The sequence below is a fragment of the Stylophora pistillata genome, chromosome 1 (genome assembly GCF_964205215.1).
Source record: "Stylophora pistillata chromosome 1, jaStyPist1.2, whole genome shotgun sequence".
NCBI classification, from domain to species: Eukaryota; Metazoa; Cnidaria; class Anthozoa; order Scleractinia; family Pocilloporidae; genus Stylophora; species Stylophora pistillata.
The window spans coordinates 2,835,001-2,849,272 of NC_142519.1; the positions used below are offsets into that span (position 1 = coordinate 2,835,001).

A 14,272-nucleotide genomic window follows, 5' to 3' on the forward strand; every position below is an offset into this window, starting at 1 on the left:
TCGCGGCAGTTTTCAGCGGCAGGGACACGGCAGGCCTTCGTAGACTTTACGACCAAATCGAAATTCACCATCGCGGCCTGAAAGCATTGGGCATCGATGCCAGCACGTACGAAGGAATTGCTGTGCCATCCATTGTTGGCAAATTGCCGGAAGTGGTGAGACTTCAAATCACCAGAGGAAAGAACCACACAGAATGGAAAATGGACGACTTATTAAAGGAACTGATAAGCGAACTGGAACTTAGAGAGGAACATTGTGCGATGAACAAGCAGGAAAGGAACCAGAACACACGAAGAGACAAGGAAAAAGAACTGAACACTGCTAGCGCTCTGCTAGCAAAAATGAACGATTTTTGTGCGTATTGTAAGGGCGGACATGCCCACCAGGATTGCGACAATGTTACATCAGTAGAGGACAGGAGGCTTTTGTTACGTAAGTACGGTAGATGTTTTATTTGTGCGCGAAAGGGCCATATTTCTCGTGATTGTAATTCTAAGATAATTTGTAGTATTTGTAAGGGGAAACATCACGTTTCTATTTGTTATAAGGGCGGTAGCGCGAATAGGGATCAATTCAGTCGCACCCACAATGGTGATTGTAATGACTCACTGAATTCCAACAATGCCGGTAATGCTTTGCTCGCCCACACTATGGGAACCGGGGGGAGCGATGCGCTACAGAATAAGCAAGCGGGCACCAGCCCCACTCTTCACGTGGGAACCGTGGGAAGGGTCGCCCTACAAACCGCGCAAGCGGTTATTAAGGGTGACAAAAGGAATTTGAGAGTACGAGTGTTGTTTGACGCTGGCAGCCATCGATCGTTCATAACAACTAAAGCGGTTCAATCAGCGGGGTTATCAGAAAAAGGAAAGGAATGGATCGAAATTAGCACGTTTGGACAGCAAACGAAGGATAGCGGATTGAAGGGAGTTTATGATCTACAAGTGTTTCCTTTCCGGGGGGGGAATGGAATTAAAATCGAGGCGTATGAGGTCCCCACCATTGCGCAAATCAGCAAAGAGCACATCGAGATTAGGAAAACTGAATACCCACATTTGCAAGGGCTTTGGTTTTCGGATGTCAATCGTGACGAGGAGATTCTTGGGGTCGATGTACTGATCGGGGCAGATTATCTGTGGTGTTTCCAAAAGGGGAGAACCATAAGGGGGGAGGTTGATCAACCCGTGGCCGTGGAAACCTGCTTGGGATGGGTGTTGTCGGGTCCACTAAAGGGATTTCGCGATGACACGCAAATTAGCGTTAATCTCGTTGGTCACGTTTTGAATCAAGAATTACAGGATAGCGCTCGGAAATTGTGGGATTTCGAAACCCTAGGAATAAGGGAGGAAAACGAGGTCCACGAAGCGTTGAAAGATGCCATTTCGTTTAACGGGAAAAGATACGAAGTTGGCCTTCCATGGAAAGAGGGACATGGGCCTTTACCTAACAACTACCGAAACAGTGTGAAGCGTCTAAAGGGCCAGATCGAAAGGTTGAAAAACGTACCGGAGAATTTGAAAGCATATGACGAAATTATCAAAGAACAAGCGGAAGTTGGTATTATTGAAAGGGTACCGGAATTAGAAGCGCCTGACAAAGTCCATTATCTGCCACACCACGCAGTTATTCGGAATGAAGCCAAAACAACAAAGGTTCGCGTGGTTTATGACGCATCTTCAAAGGAAGGCAAAGGGGGTGTGTCGTTGAATGATTGTTTACATGTGGGACCCACTTTGTCGCCATTGTTATATGATATTTTGATTAGATTCAGGGAAAAGCGCGTTGCGTTAGTCGGCGACATTGAAAAGGCCTTTCTAAATGTTGAGGTCAAATTGCGTGACCGGGATTGCTTAAGATTTCTTTGGGTAAACAATGTCGAAAGTGAACAAGTAGACCCGGTGGTTTACAGGTTCTGTCGGGTTGTTTTCGGGGTAAATTGTTCACCCTTCTTGCTGAATGCTACCCTCCAGTACCATTTGGACGCATTTACCGAAATCGACCCAGAGTTCGTGCGTGTAATGAAGAGGAGCTTTTACGTTGACGATCTCGTTACCGGTGACAAGACCACCCAAGACGCCAGTGAATTGCATGACAAGGCGAAGACAAGGCTCGCGCTTGGTGGTTTCAAACTGAGGAAGTGGTTGACAAATAGCGAAGAATTGAGAGAGAAAATACGACAGTGCGAATTGCGTGACGAGTCCAATGTAAACAATGAAATTAAGAGCGCCGACGAAAGTTATGCAAAGGAAATGCTGGGGAGAAAAGAGGGAACGACAAACGAAAAGGTTCTCGGGTTATCGTGGAATTGTAACGAGGATTTGTTTAATTTTGAATTATTTGCGCTGGCAAAAAAGGCAGACGGGTTGGCTATTACGAAAAGAAGCATTCTGAAAATTGCAGCAGGTATGTATGACCCCCTTGGCATCATAAGTCCCATACTTGTCAGTGTGAAGGTCTTGTTCCAAGAGTTGTGTTCAAACAAGGTTGAGTGGGATGAAGAGTTGAAGGACGAGGAGAAAAAACGCTGGGTTAGCTGGATCGACGACCTCAAGGGCGTAAACGAAATCTCCGTGCCTAGATGTGTTTATAGAGTCCCCCAGGGCCAGATTAATTGTTCCTTGCATGGATTTGCTGACGCTAGCAAAAAGGCTTATTGTGCCGTGGTTTACTTCGTGTGTGAGGCATATGGGGCTTTCACCGTAACGTTGCTGACTTCCAAGACCAGAGTTGCTCCACTAAAAACGCAAACGATACCGAGACTAGAATTGATGTCAGGGAGAGTGTTGGCGAAGCTCATGGAGACTGTACAGAATGCTCTGAAAGAAGAAGTAGAGATCAAGGGTTCGCGAATGTGGCTAGATAGTAAGACAGCGCTCTGGTGGATCAACAACAGGGGTGAGTGGAAGCAGTTTGTGCGCCAGCGAGTAAACGAGATCCTGAGGATAACGCGAAAGGAAGACTGGGCGCATTGTCCAGGAGAGCAGAATCCTGCTGACGTTGGCTCAAGGGGTGAACTGGCGTCCAGGCTGAAGGAAAATAAGTTGTGGTGGAGAGGTCCAGCCTGGTTGTCCGGACCAAAGGAAGAATGGCCAGTGGCACAGATCTGCGAAACTCCACAGAGCATTGATGAAGAAAAGAAGATGACCGTGACAGTGACTGGCGTGACAAGCAAGTTCGGAATCTCGAATGTTATTGAAATCAATGCGTTTAGCCGACTCGGGAGGTTGTTAAGGGTAACCGCATGGGTAAAGCGTTTTCTTTTTAATTTGCAATGCATTAGAAATGATACCGAGAAGAGAGAGGGTATGCTGTGTGGGAGTGAGATAGCAGAGGCAGAGCGAATTTGGATAAAGTCCTCCCAAGATGAACTTAAGAGTAACAGAAACTACGAGGATTTAGCCACAAAGCTGAAATTGATGGACCATGGTGGACTCTTGAGATGCAAGGGCAGATTGGAAAATTCGGATTTGGAGCCAGAGTCACAACAACCCATTATCATTCCAAGGGACCACAAGCTGACGAAACTAATGATCGAGGAATGTCATCGAAGGACGCAGCACAGTGGAATACGGGCAACACTTGGAGAGCTGAGGTCGCGGTTTTGGGTGCCGAAGGGTAGGCAGGCTGTAAAGAAGGTTTTGAAGGAGTGCGTGACTTGCAAGAAGGCGCAGGGAAAACCCTTTAAATCCCCACCTGTAGCAGCACTGCCAGACTTCAGAGTTAGAGAGTCCACACCGTTTTCGAAGGTAGGTATAGATTTTGCTGGTCCGTTGTTCGTCAAGTCCCAGACAGGAGAAATGGCGAAGTGTTATTTAGCATTGTTCACTTGCTGTGTAACGAGAGCGGTTCATTTAGACTTGGTTGCTGACCTTACGGCGACTACGTTTGTACGTTGCTTACGAAAATTTGTCGCGAGGAGAGGGGTTCCATCTTTAATCATTTCAGATAATGCCAAGACTTTCAAGGCATCCGCGAAGGTGATAAAGCGATTGTATGACAACGAAGAGGTGAGGGCACACTTAGAGAGCAATCGAATAGACTGGAAATTTATTTTGGAACGGGCTCCTTGGTGGGGCGGATTCTACGAACGAATGGTTGGAACAGCGAAACGTTGCCTCAGAAAGGTTCTTGGAAATGCGAAGCTGAATGCAGACGAATTATTGACTGTCTTGACCGAAGTAGAAGCAACCTTGAATTCACGTCCCCTGACGTATGAATATGACGAAGTTGGAGCTGAAATGCTCACACCATCTCACCTGATATATGGACGTCGGTTGCTAAGTTTGCCGGAGGAGGCGAGAAACGATGAAGAGGAGAGTGAGACAGGCATTCTCAGAAGGTTCAGGTACCTCGCAAGGTTGAGGATTCATTTTTGGAATCGGTGGAGAAAGGAATATCTCACAGATTTGAGAGAGCATCACCGTGGTAAAAAGGAAGGTCGAAGCGATGTAAGTGAAGGTGAAGTGGTCTTAGTGCACGAAGACAATGTGAAGAGGAGTAACTGGAAAATGGGGAAGGTTTTAGAGCTGATTGCAGGCAAAGATGGCGAGGTAAGAGGTGCTAAATTGAAACTAATCACTAAGGGAAAACCCATCTTTGTCAACAGAGCCGTGCAGAAATTGTATCCTTTAGAGGTGTGTAGTGTGACGAGAGAATCTGATGAGGGTAACATAAACCCGGTGGGAAATGCAGTCAAACAAACCCCTTCGGGGAAGGAAGTCCCACGGCGGGCAGCTGCACTGGATTCGCGTTGGAGAACACGAGTCATGCTCGATCACTAATCGGCTATATTTTCATTAGTGCGACTGACTGTGATTACCAAATTGTGCTTGACCCTGACAGGTCAAGGGGGGGAGTGTGTCCGATAATAATAGTTTATTTTAATCTTTGTATCACGCAACGTTAATTCTCGCGGTAATGTCACACATTGCGCGTGACATTTGCATGTAGCACATATGGGCTAAAAGTAGATCACGTACTTGATTATAACAAACAAAGAAAGCTTGTAACTAGTTAAGACTAAGTTTAGCGGTTACAACCGCAACATTCTTGTATTTCCTTGTGTATATAAGACATTGTTGTAAGAGGTTAAGGTAGAACGAATTAGAACGTATCAGAACGGAACGGAATTGTAAAGAACTGTGAATCTACGAATAAACGCATTTTATAGCTTGGAAATATACAGTCCTCATTTGATTGTGAACCAGCATCGGGAGTAATCTCGGACAATTGAGGAATGATTCTGATGGAGCGCTTCACTCTTTTTAAGGAGTATGAGGTTTCGGTTGCCCATGAAAATTTTGCAATTTCATCACTTATAAATCCCCATTGACAGAATCATTTGTAATACGGTAATTCCCAAAGAACAGAAAACTCCTTTCTCGCATCTTCGGTATTACGCCTGATTTACGTACTCCAATTGAAGTGTATGTAATAAAATAAGCTTCCCAATAGTAGAAATAATGGTTGCTAGGCAATCGGATAAGTATAAATTCAAGGTTGAGCAGTTGAAATTTCTTCAGTCTAAGACTGTGCTACAACGCAAGCCACTGTAGATTTCAAGCCAGAGAAAGATGTTCCATACCATCATGCCTGCTTTACAAAGTTCTACTTCTCTGCTCAGTGTGGCGTTTTTGATGACGATTGAAGTTTTATCTTTAACTCGCGCAGCCCCTACAGAGCACAAAAATAACACTTAAGGTGACATAGATATCATCTTTCAAGGAAACAGAAATTCCGAGACAGGTAGGATTCTGAACTTTCATATAAATCTGCAACCTTTAAATCCTAATTAGTTTTTTCGTCAAAGAGGACCCCACTTAAAACAATAATACTTCGCGTTATGTTTCCTGAGTTAAAACTAGGTTTCTATGACTCTTGGACGAAAGCGAGATTGTAAGTCTGTTTCTCGTGCATTTGACCTCTTTTGAAGTCATCCGCATTCGCTTTATATTGATCAACTGATCGTTGGTTGAAACATGTTATGTGCTTGTCATTATTAAGTCTATCCCATTGATTTTTCTTTCTTAAATTTCTTTTATTCTGCTTTCGTCTTCTTCCTTTGACACTTATGGATGCATAGGCAATATGGGAAGATTTAAGTCATTTTCGATTCAATTAAAAAAGACAAGAATTTCATGTTCATGTATTGATTTTTCTGCCAACTTTCCTCAATAGCTAAGAACTGCGCTGAGTTGCAACAAGGAGGTCAAACAGTCTGTGGCGTTTTTACGATCGACCCCGATGGCTCAGATGCGTTTGATGTATATTTGTTAATACTTACGTTTGACATTTAAAATAACGAGCGCGTACAGTGAAAGGAATCCACTTTTTTATGTTACTCACAGTCATTATCATTCACCTTCACCTTTCTTTAGGTACTCGCGTAATGCAAATTTCGTTTCCTATAACTGTCATTAATCATTTAGCATTGCTTCCGGAGGTGCCGAAGTCGTGTCGCGCAGTCTTTGTATATGTTCGCATTTTTCACAAAATTGTGTACGTCCGTTTCAAATTTAATGAAGTCCGTCAGGATCCACTCGTTTGTTTGTTTCGCAGAGACTGGATTGTAAAACGCAACTTGCAATGGCTTAAGTAAAGTTTTTTGGCACGCCGTAGTCGGAAGTACCACTAAGTAATCCTATTTGACTTTCATCCAAGACAAATGATTCGATTTTGTAACTAATACTGATGCAATTGCCATTTACACCTTCCAAATCATCAAAGTGATTGTGCATTGGGGCATAGAAACACTTTTCAAAGAGGAGAGGATAACAGAGGTAGTGATGTTCTATCTGTCTCGCTGTGGAGCTTATTAAAGCTAAACGGTTTATTTCCACACCTCATTGATCCTGTCGAACCTGGAATTAATTACATAAAATACAAACCGATTTTCAAGGTCAGGCGATCAAGTGTAGTCTTGAATAGGGAATAAATCAAAGACGAAATGATCCGTTATTTGTATTCACTAATGAAATTATACAACAGCCATCCGCTTTTAGAACATAGCTAGCAGAGCTTATTCAAACTTCAAAGCTTGCACAATTCTTCAGTGAAACCTCAGTAACCCTTAAGAGAAATGCGACGGTCCAATTATGATTGTATGAAAAAGATAAGGACTTGTAGAATTCTGTATCTTTGCCGTTTCAATTAAGAAATCATGTGATATTCATCTTTAAGGAGATAACCATACTTTTTTGCATTATTTTATGAAAGACATTCATGAACCCTAAATGCTGGATGTGTTTCGCAATCATCTTTGCGCCGCATTCTTGCGAGTTATCGTCACTGTAACAATTCCCGTAGCAAAATTGTCTTATGATATTGACAACGTGGGTGTTAGGTTAATTTCTTTAGAGCAAGGTTGGAATTCCGTTGTTATTACAATCAGCGGCGACTAAACTGTGTTACGCTGGAACATTCCGATGACATCATAAGTGAGCCTAATACTTGACCGAGTACCTTTTAAGGAACTCAAGTATTAAAATACTCAAGCACCAGTGTTTAACTTTCAATCGTTATTTGTCATACGAGACGATCTTTGAGGAGGTTAAGATAAATTAGTGTTTCACGCATCCGAAATACGATTTTTAAACTGTTAAGCAATTATTTCAAAGGGATGTTGCACTTACTCGTTCTCTCACATTTACTGCTATCTGATCTAAACGGCTCAATAAAAGCTCATCGTATTATCTGTAAGGGACCATGCCTTCCTCTTAATTAGACTGATCATCCATATCGGATGGGCTTAACGTTGTCTAGTTGTTAGTGGTCAGTAGTGATATCTGGGGCCAGATGCTCATGTTTCTAGTAGATGACTATTCAATTTCCCTTCAAAATGCAGTGGCACGATATTACACGCATTCAGTGTTTTGACAAGGACGCATCAAGACCAGTCGCTAGACACTTTAATTTACCTAATCGTTCTGAACAACATATGGCAATCTGCAGTCTTTCCTTACATTTAGGCAACACGAAAAGCCGCAAAACTCTTGAACAAAAGTTAATCTTTCAAATCGGCACTCTTAATCCCACAGTATCAACGAACGCTTTTCATTCCACTAATTTATTCGTGTTTTTCTCTTTGCCATGTTCCCACCAATGCGTACCACGGCTTCTACATAGAAACCCACCTACAACCCAAAATTCCTCTATTCGCTATGACGAAGGGCTAACGCTCGAAACGTCAGCCTTTTTATTCATTACGATGGCCAATTTACAATTTCAACGAATAGTTGATATAACCAAATTATACACACACACACACACACACACACACACACATACTCACTCACAAACACAAACAAAAAGACAAACACACACACACACACACACACACACACACACTCTTCATATCGGAGGTCTAAGGGGTATGTATTTTTCACATCGAGATGTTAGGAATTACAAAGCTATCAAAACCATCAAAAGCTCTTAACAATTCAAGAAATATTGAAACGTTCCTTGCAACACTAAATAAAGAAATATTTATTGACGGTATGTAAACCTTGTTATATCGATTGGCAATCAAATTTTCACTAAATCTACAAAACTAGACACTAGAAAAAAACATTTTTTATTTACTCTGTATGTCAGCTAACTTTCAACTGCAACTGTAACAGTAACTGCTAATGACAACAAACAATAATCATAAAAATTATTTAAGTATGAAAACGATATTTTAGCTATAAATGTAAATATTTAAAGATTAAAATGAAGTCAGTGGAATTAAGTTGTCAAAAGCCTGAAATACAAACTGAATTCGAAATAAAGAATTATGAAGACAAATCAGTATTACTGTAACTAAAACTGTGTAATTGCTTAATGCACACAACTGCTACATATATTACTTTGGTCATAAAGCGATCCTCAAGTAGTAGACAAACTAGGAAAATAATACTTCAAACGTGATTTCAGGGCTGTAACCGGATCTTCACTTAGAGCGCGCACTTACATTCTTAGCTAACTATACAAAAGCGTTTTTGTACTAAAAAGAACTGAGTATGGACATTTTAAGTACTGTGCATACATTTCTATTACGAGCATCGCAACTCCTTAATTGAAGGTTAAACGTTCAGTCCTGCGTATTCTTATTATTTCCTCTTTTGGCACAGGAAGTCTGAAACAGGCAACCTACGACTTTAACTGCCAAGGGTAACAAAACACTGCTTATTCTAGCTCGTTCTCAAATGGCAGCTATTCATATAAATTTTGGACGAAAGCATAAAAATAGCAGGAGCTGCACGTAGAGTAACGTACGCATTATCGTGCACTGAAACGGAGCGTTTGACAATCGGGAAGCAAATATAATATAATAAAAATTAAATACATTTCTTTCCCTCCGTATCACTTATCTCTGATTTTCCTTAAAACATTACGTGATACCTACTGTACTTACTATTTTACGACTTTTGAAGCAAACCTCAATTTATTGACTGCTGCTTATAACACTTGGAGCTCATTAGTGTGACAATTAAAATACAGGTATTGGTGTTGTTTTTTGTTTCAGGTAAACGGAATCCACGACGACGTCCCATTTTTTACAGGGAAGGCGAGAGGTTCGGTCAAATACACCCAACCATCCAGCAACGAAGTCAGCGGGAATTCTGCGGACTTTGAAAAAAAGGTAGGCATCTATTCATTTCTCCTACAAATAAACTTTTTGTGTCTGCATGTATTCAGTTTTAATTAATCAGCTGATTCATTTTTGGTTTAGACGCGTATTCGTAGTGCCATCCTTCAGCGGTTGAAGGACCTCAAGAGTTTGAAAGACGATGGTGTTCTTGACGAAAACGAGTTTGCGTCACAGAAGGACAAGTTGTTGACAGAACTAAGCTCTTTGTAATTGAAGAGTCGTTAAAAATACTCTGCATGTCGAAGATAATAATAATAATAATAATAATAGTACTAATAATCAAAGAATGAAATCAGTACTGTAGGGCAGAAGAAAAAGAACAACTGCTCCCGTTGCATTAATTGCGTCAATCGCTGCTTGCGTGTGGTGGATAGCCGCATTATCTAGAGGACAAATAAGAAGGGAAGAAATTATTTATGGGGGTGGGCTATTTATAGTGATGTTTTTAACAGAGAATTTGGATAAGGGTGGAAATAGTTATTTTACAGTTCGATCTAAATCTTATGATGTTGCCAAAGATTCTCATGTACCCATTGTGACCACTGATCGCGAGTTGATTCCATTAAATGGAAGCAATTTGTGGCATAGCTTTTCATCCACAAAGCCTTCAAATTTGCTTCATTTTGCTTCTGTTTCAAATACAGCAATATGCCCGAAAGAGCACGTTCTAACCCTGTCTGTTCGTAGATATTCTGTGCAAATTCTGAGAGGTTTTTCCGGGTGGTCAAGTACCGCTTCCATTATTACAAATTCCACGAGCGGATGCCTGAGAAAACTATTTAACGTTCTCGAGTCTTTGCTGTACGGTCGAGGCATCGTTCTAAGCTTTCCGTGAGATTTATTGGATAATTCCCAGACTACCTTTCGGTATTGTGTGCGCTTTCATGTATCGCGTGCACTTTCAGGTATCGCGTGCACTTTCATGCTTTCTCTGGACAACCTTTGTCGAAACAGCTGTACTCGCGGAATTTTTAGAAAAGCAGTCAACCGTGCTTTACGACTTAAAATTCAGGGTGTCCAGAGGTTGCTTCGGAAAAGCTCTGTTTTGATAGCACTTTTGAGGCATTGTATAGCAGCGAAAATGTTCATAAGCCCTTTTGAAACAGAGGAGTAACTTTTCCATGTGAGGCTGAGACGTTTCGCGAATAGTTCATCGCATTTTTTAACCTGAAGATCAGCTTCCATACTGAACAGCATCTAAAACTACCATTTTTCAAGAGAGATTCGATAGTGGTTATCAATTTGTTTATTCAACAAAATCCATACGCTGGCAAATAGTTACGGGAACTGGTTTATGATTTAAAACTGAAAAGTAATCACAAGTAGGCTATTTATAGCTATTTCCCTTATTACTTTGTATTTTCTCGCAGGATCATTTAAATTTACCGCCAATAGACGTAAAAAGCATTCGGATGTTTCGCGGCATTCTACGCGATAATTGAACTGTGCCCAGTGCAATTTTATTTTCCTCAAAGCCTAGCAGTTGAACACTAACATAGTGCTAACTCGCCGAAAACGCTTCAAAATGGCCTGAGACGCTAGGAATCAACAAAGAAAACAACAAGGCAATAAGGTAAGGCCATTTTATTTCAAAACAAGACATTTTTTCTCTCTTTTAAGGCAAACCGACAACATCCCATACAAACCTTTATATATATAAAACGTTGCGCCACACGGTAAGAGTCACGTCCGCTTTTCTAGTAGTGAGCTTGGGCTGCCTGTGATAAGATATCGTAATTTATCGCAAGCACTCCCCAAGTATTCAAAGTTAGAGTCACTGCGCAATTGTCTAAAATTATACTTAATACGATTAAGCAACGTTCTAATGATTTTAGTCGATACTTGTAAATTGTGTTGCACTGTTTGGCTGATACTCAACTGATCACCTTATGTAACAGAGTCTCTGCAATAATTATCATTCTTTTCGAGATTAAATATGTCAGCAGGAAGTGGTTTGTGGGGGACATTAAGAGAGCCGGAGAAGCTCCCAGAATAGCCTTACGTCAAATACAAATTTAAGTTAGTTTTGTCATCTTTCTACGCTCGTGGCATATAAGATATCCTAATTTATCGCAAGCACTCCCCATGCGTGCAAATTTAAAGACACTTTGCGCAATTTCCTGAAATGATATTTAACATTATTAAGTCACGCTCTAACGATTTTAGTCGACACATAAATTGTGATGCACTGTTTCCTTCTCTTCCATCCATACTCGAAGAGGTTTATGAAGAGTTAATGTATCCTCGTCTCTCAACTGGAAGTATTTATCAACTCTAGCCTGAGAAAAGAGCTGTTTTAGGAATTTAAAATATTTCATAAGTTGATCTTACAATTGCGAAATCCACTCAATATATTCTAAAATTAGCTGAAGAGAGATTTTATGGCCAAAATAGAAACAATTGATAGTTCTCTTGATTTGATCATTGCAAGTCTCGACCACCTCATGTACAAAGTGGATCTCGTTTCCTCAATAATAACTGCGATAACGAATTTGGCGGCTACATTTGTCAAGCAGGCAATGAATACCATCACCATTGCACAAGGAGATCATTTAAAATTAAGATCTTAGGTAAGAAACTTATTGTACCTCTTATTGACGTTATGCACAGTGCTGAGCTTTGGGTTTTGATACCATGCAGATGCAAACTGGATAAGTAGCATCTAAAAAACTTCCCAAGTGCTTAGATAGGCAGTCCAAAATACAGCAGATAACACTCATCGCTAAGGGAAAGTTCGAAAAGCTCTCTTATTCAACGGTTGATACGAAATGCAACATTCACAGGACGAAATTCTATACTTAGAAAACGAATAACGAATCAGTTATATGCTTTAGTAATGTGTGGGTTTACTGCAAAACTAAACTTTGAATTCGAATCAGGAACACTGATTACTCTCATGCATATCTTACTATAGGACATAAACAACTGATTCTCATGTGTTCAAACGATGCGATTCTGTAAAAAAAAAGATAAGAGTAACTCATGAATTCGTTCTCTGAAGTTTTCTGATAAGAAAAAATTAATCAGTAGTAATGAATGGAAAAAATGCAGACACATCTACTCCGGTAAAGGATAATTTCCCTCAAAATTGTTCTCTCCGAACACGGAAATATAACCATCATGACGAGCTCTGCTCAAGAAAAAAATTCTCAGCAGGCATCGTAAACTGATGACTGATGAAGCGTTTGCGGTATAAATCAAATTGAGTTTTATATCAAATTTGAAAGTGATGTTGATGTATTACTCGAATCACAGATTGCATTTCCATGAGTGTAATCCGTTTACTTAATACTAATTAGCGACCTCAATGGAGAAAATGTAAGGTATGGAAAAACAAACAAAACCCCAGTTTGAACAAATCCAGCAAGTAATAAACTAAATTCATTACATTTCAAGATTTCAAGGTATGTTCTTTTCGTTTTCGAAATTCTCAAAAACGCTGACACGTTATGCTTACCGTATTTGTTTTCATTTGCTATAAATATAACACGACTGGAAAAATAGGCAATGTCGCAATCAACAGTTACAAGTATACAAAAATTCAAGAGCCGATGACCAAGAATACCACCCTTTGGAATCCTCGACATAAAGAAACCTTGGAAGTGGAAGTGGTAATCAATGATGAATATTGTGTGAGTTTGGCGGCGAGTGGTTTACGAATTCTTCCAGTGTTCTACCAACATCCCAAGTGGTTTATCAGCCCATAACTCGTAGAAAACTTGTGGTCTATTGCTTTTATATATAATAATTCAGAAGACGCGCGATTTTTCTGTGGGTTTACCGGCACAATAACCCACAGCTGATTGACCAATCAGAGCACGCGCATTGATTTAGTTATTATATAAATGCAAATGAACTTAGGTAGAATTCAGAGCGAGTGAAACTGTAACGCAAACACTGTCACGGGAAAATGCTTCTTCCCGAAAGAGCCTTGAAGTCGAGAATTTAGTCAGGATAATCCAAGATCCGAGAGAGAACATCAGTTCTCTTGGCTTTTTTTTCTAATAATAAATGATTTAAGAAATTTACAAACAAATCAGACTAAGTAATTTTAAAAGGTTTCCCTCCCGACACGCACTGAAATTTGAGTAGTATGGTTTGGACGTTTGGTTCCCCCAACAAGTAAGTATTCACGGAACACCGGTTGGTTTTTGATATGTTACAAATGAAAGCTTAAGAATGACTAATAACTATTTTCATTGGAAAATCCATGCGCACCAGCTGATATTTTTTCCCTTGGATTTAGGGTCAAATTTACTTAAAACGACCTTGTTTAAGAAGGAGTTGATGTATGCGCCGCTAAAACTTTTGGAAAAGCCGAAGAAAATATAAACTTACCCTTTTTAGAAAGCGTAAATGGCATACTTTTACTTGATATAAAACAGTCTGAATCTTTTTTCTTAACTTGCTTTGCGAGGCTGCTCAACAAAATTTGCCTATTGTGGGGTTCGCGCCAAGCCCCACCTGGTCGAAATCGGACATTTCTCCATTTCTCGAAAAATAAATTTCGCTGAACCTTTTAAACTCCATTTTCCAAAATAATTCTCTATAGGGATTCTTTCTATGAAATAAAATGGAGGTCGACTTTTTTTTTAACTGTCGGGCGATGTTTACTATTTAGAGGCAGCGGCTTTTAATTGT

General features: G+C 40.4%; 1 protein-coding gene across 2 annotated transcripts; it reads left to right on the plus strand.

The window, feature by feature from the left end:
* Positions 1-200: 200 nt before the first annotated feature.
* Positions 201-5,178, plus strand: LOC148740819 (uncharacterized). 2 transcript variants are annotated; one of them, XM_088730873.1, is made up of 2 exons: positions 201-3,233; positions 3,966-5,178. In XM_088730873.1, the coding sequence occupies exons 1-2, from the start codon at positions 201-203 to the stop codon at positions 4,779-4,781; spliced, it is 3,849 nt and encodes a 1,282-aa protein (XP_088586999.1). In that variant the 3' UTR covers positions 4,782-5,178. The 2 variants fall into 2 exon arrangements, with proteins under 2 accessions (XP_088586999.1, XP_088586991.1); XM_088730865.1 differs by having other exon boundaries at positions 201-5,178.
* Positions 5,179-14,272: the final 9,094 nt, after the last annotated feature.

Excerpts from the sequence above, each read along its gene's own strand:
- LOC148740819 (XM_088730865.1), top strand. The coding sequence starts at position 201 with ATGGACGACTTATTAAAGGAACTGATAAGCGAACTGGAACTTAGAGAG.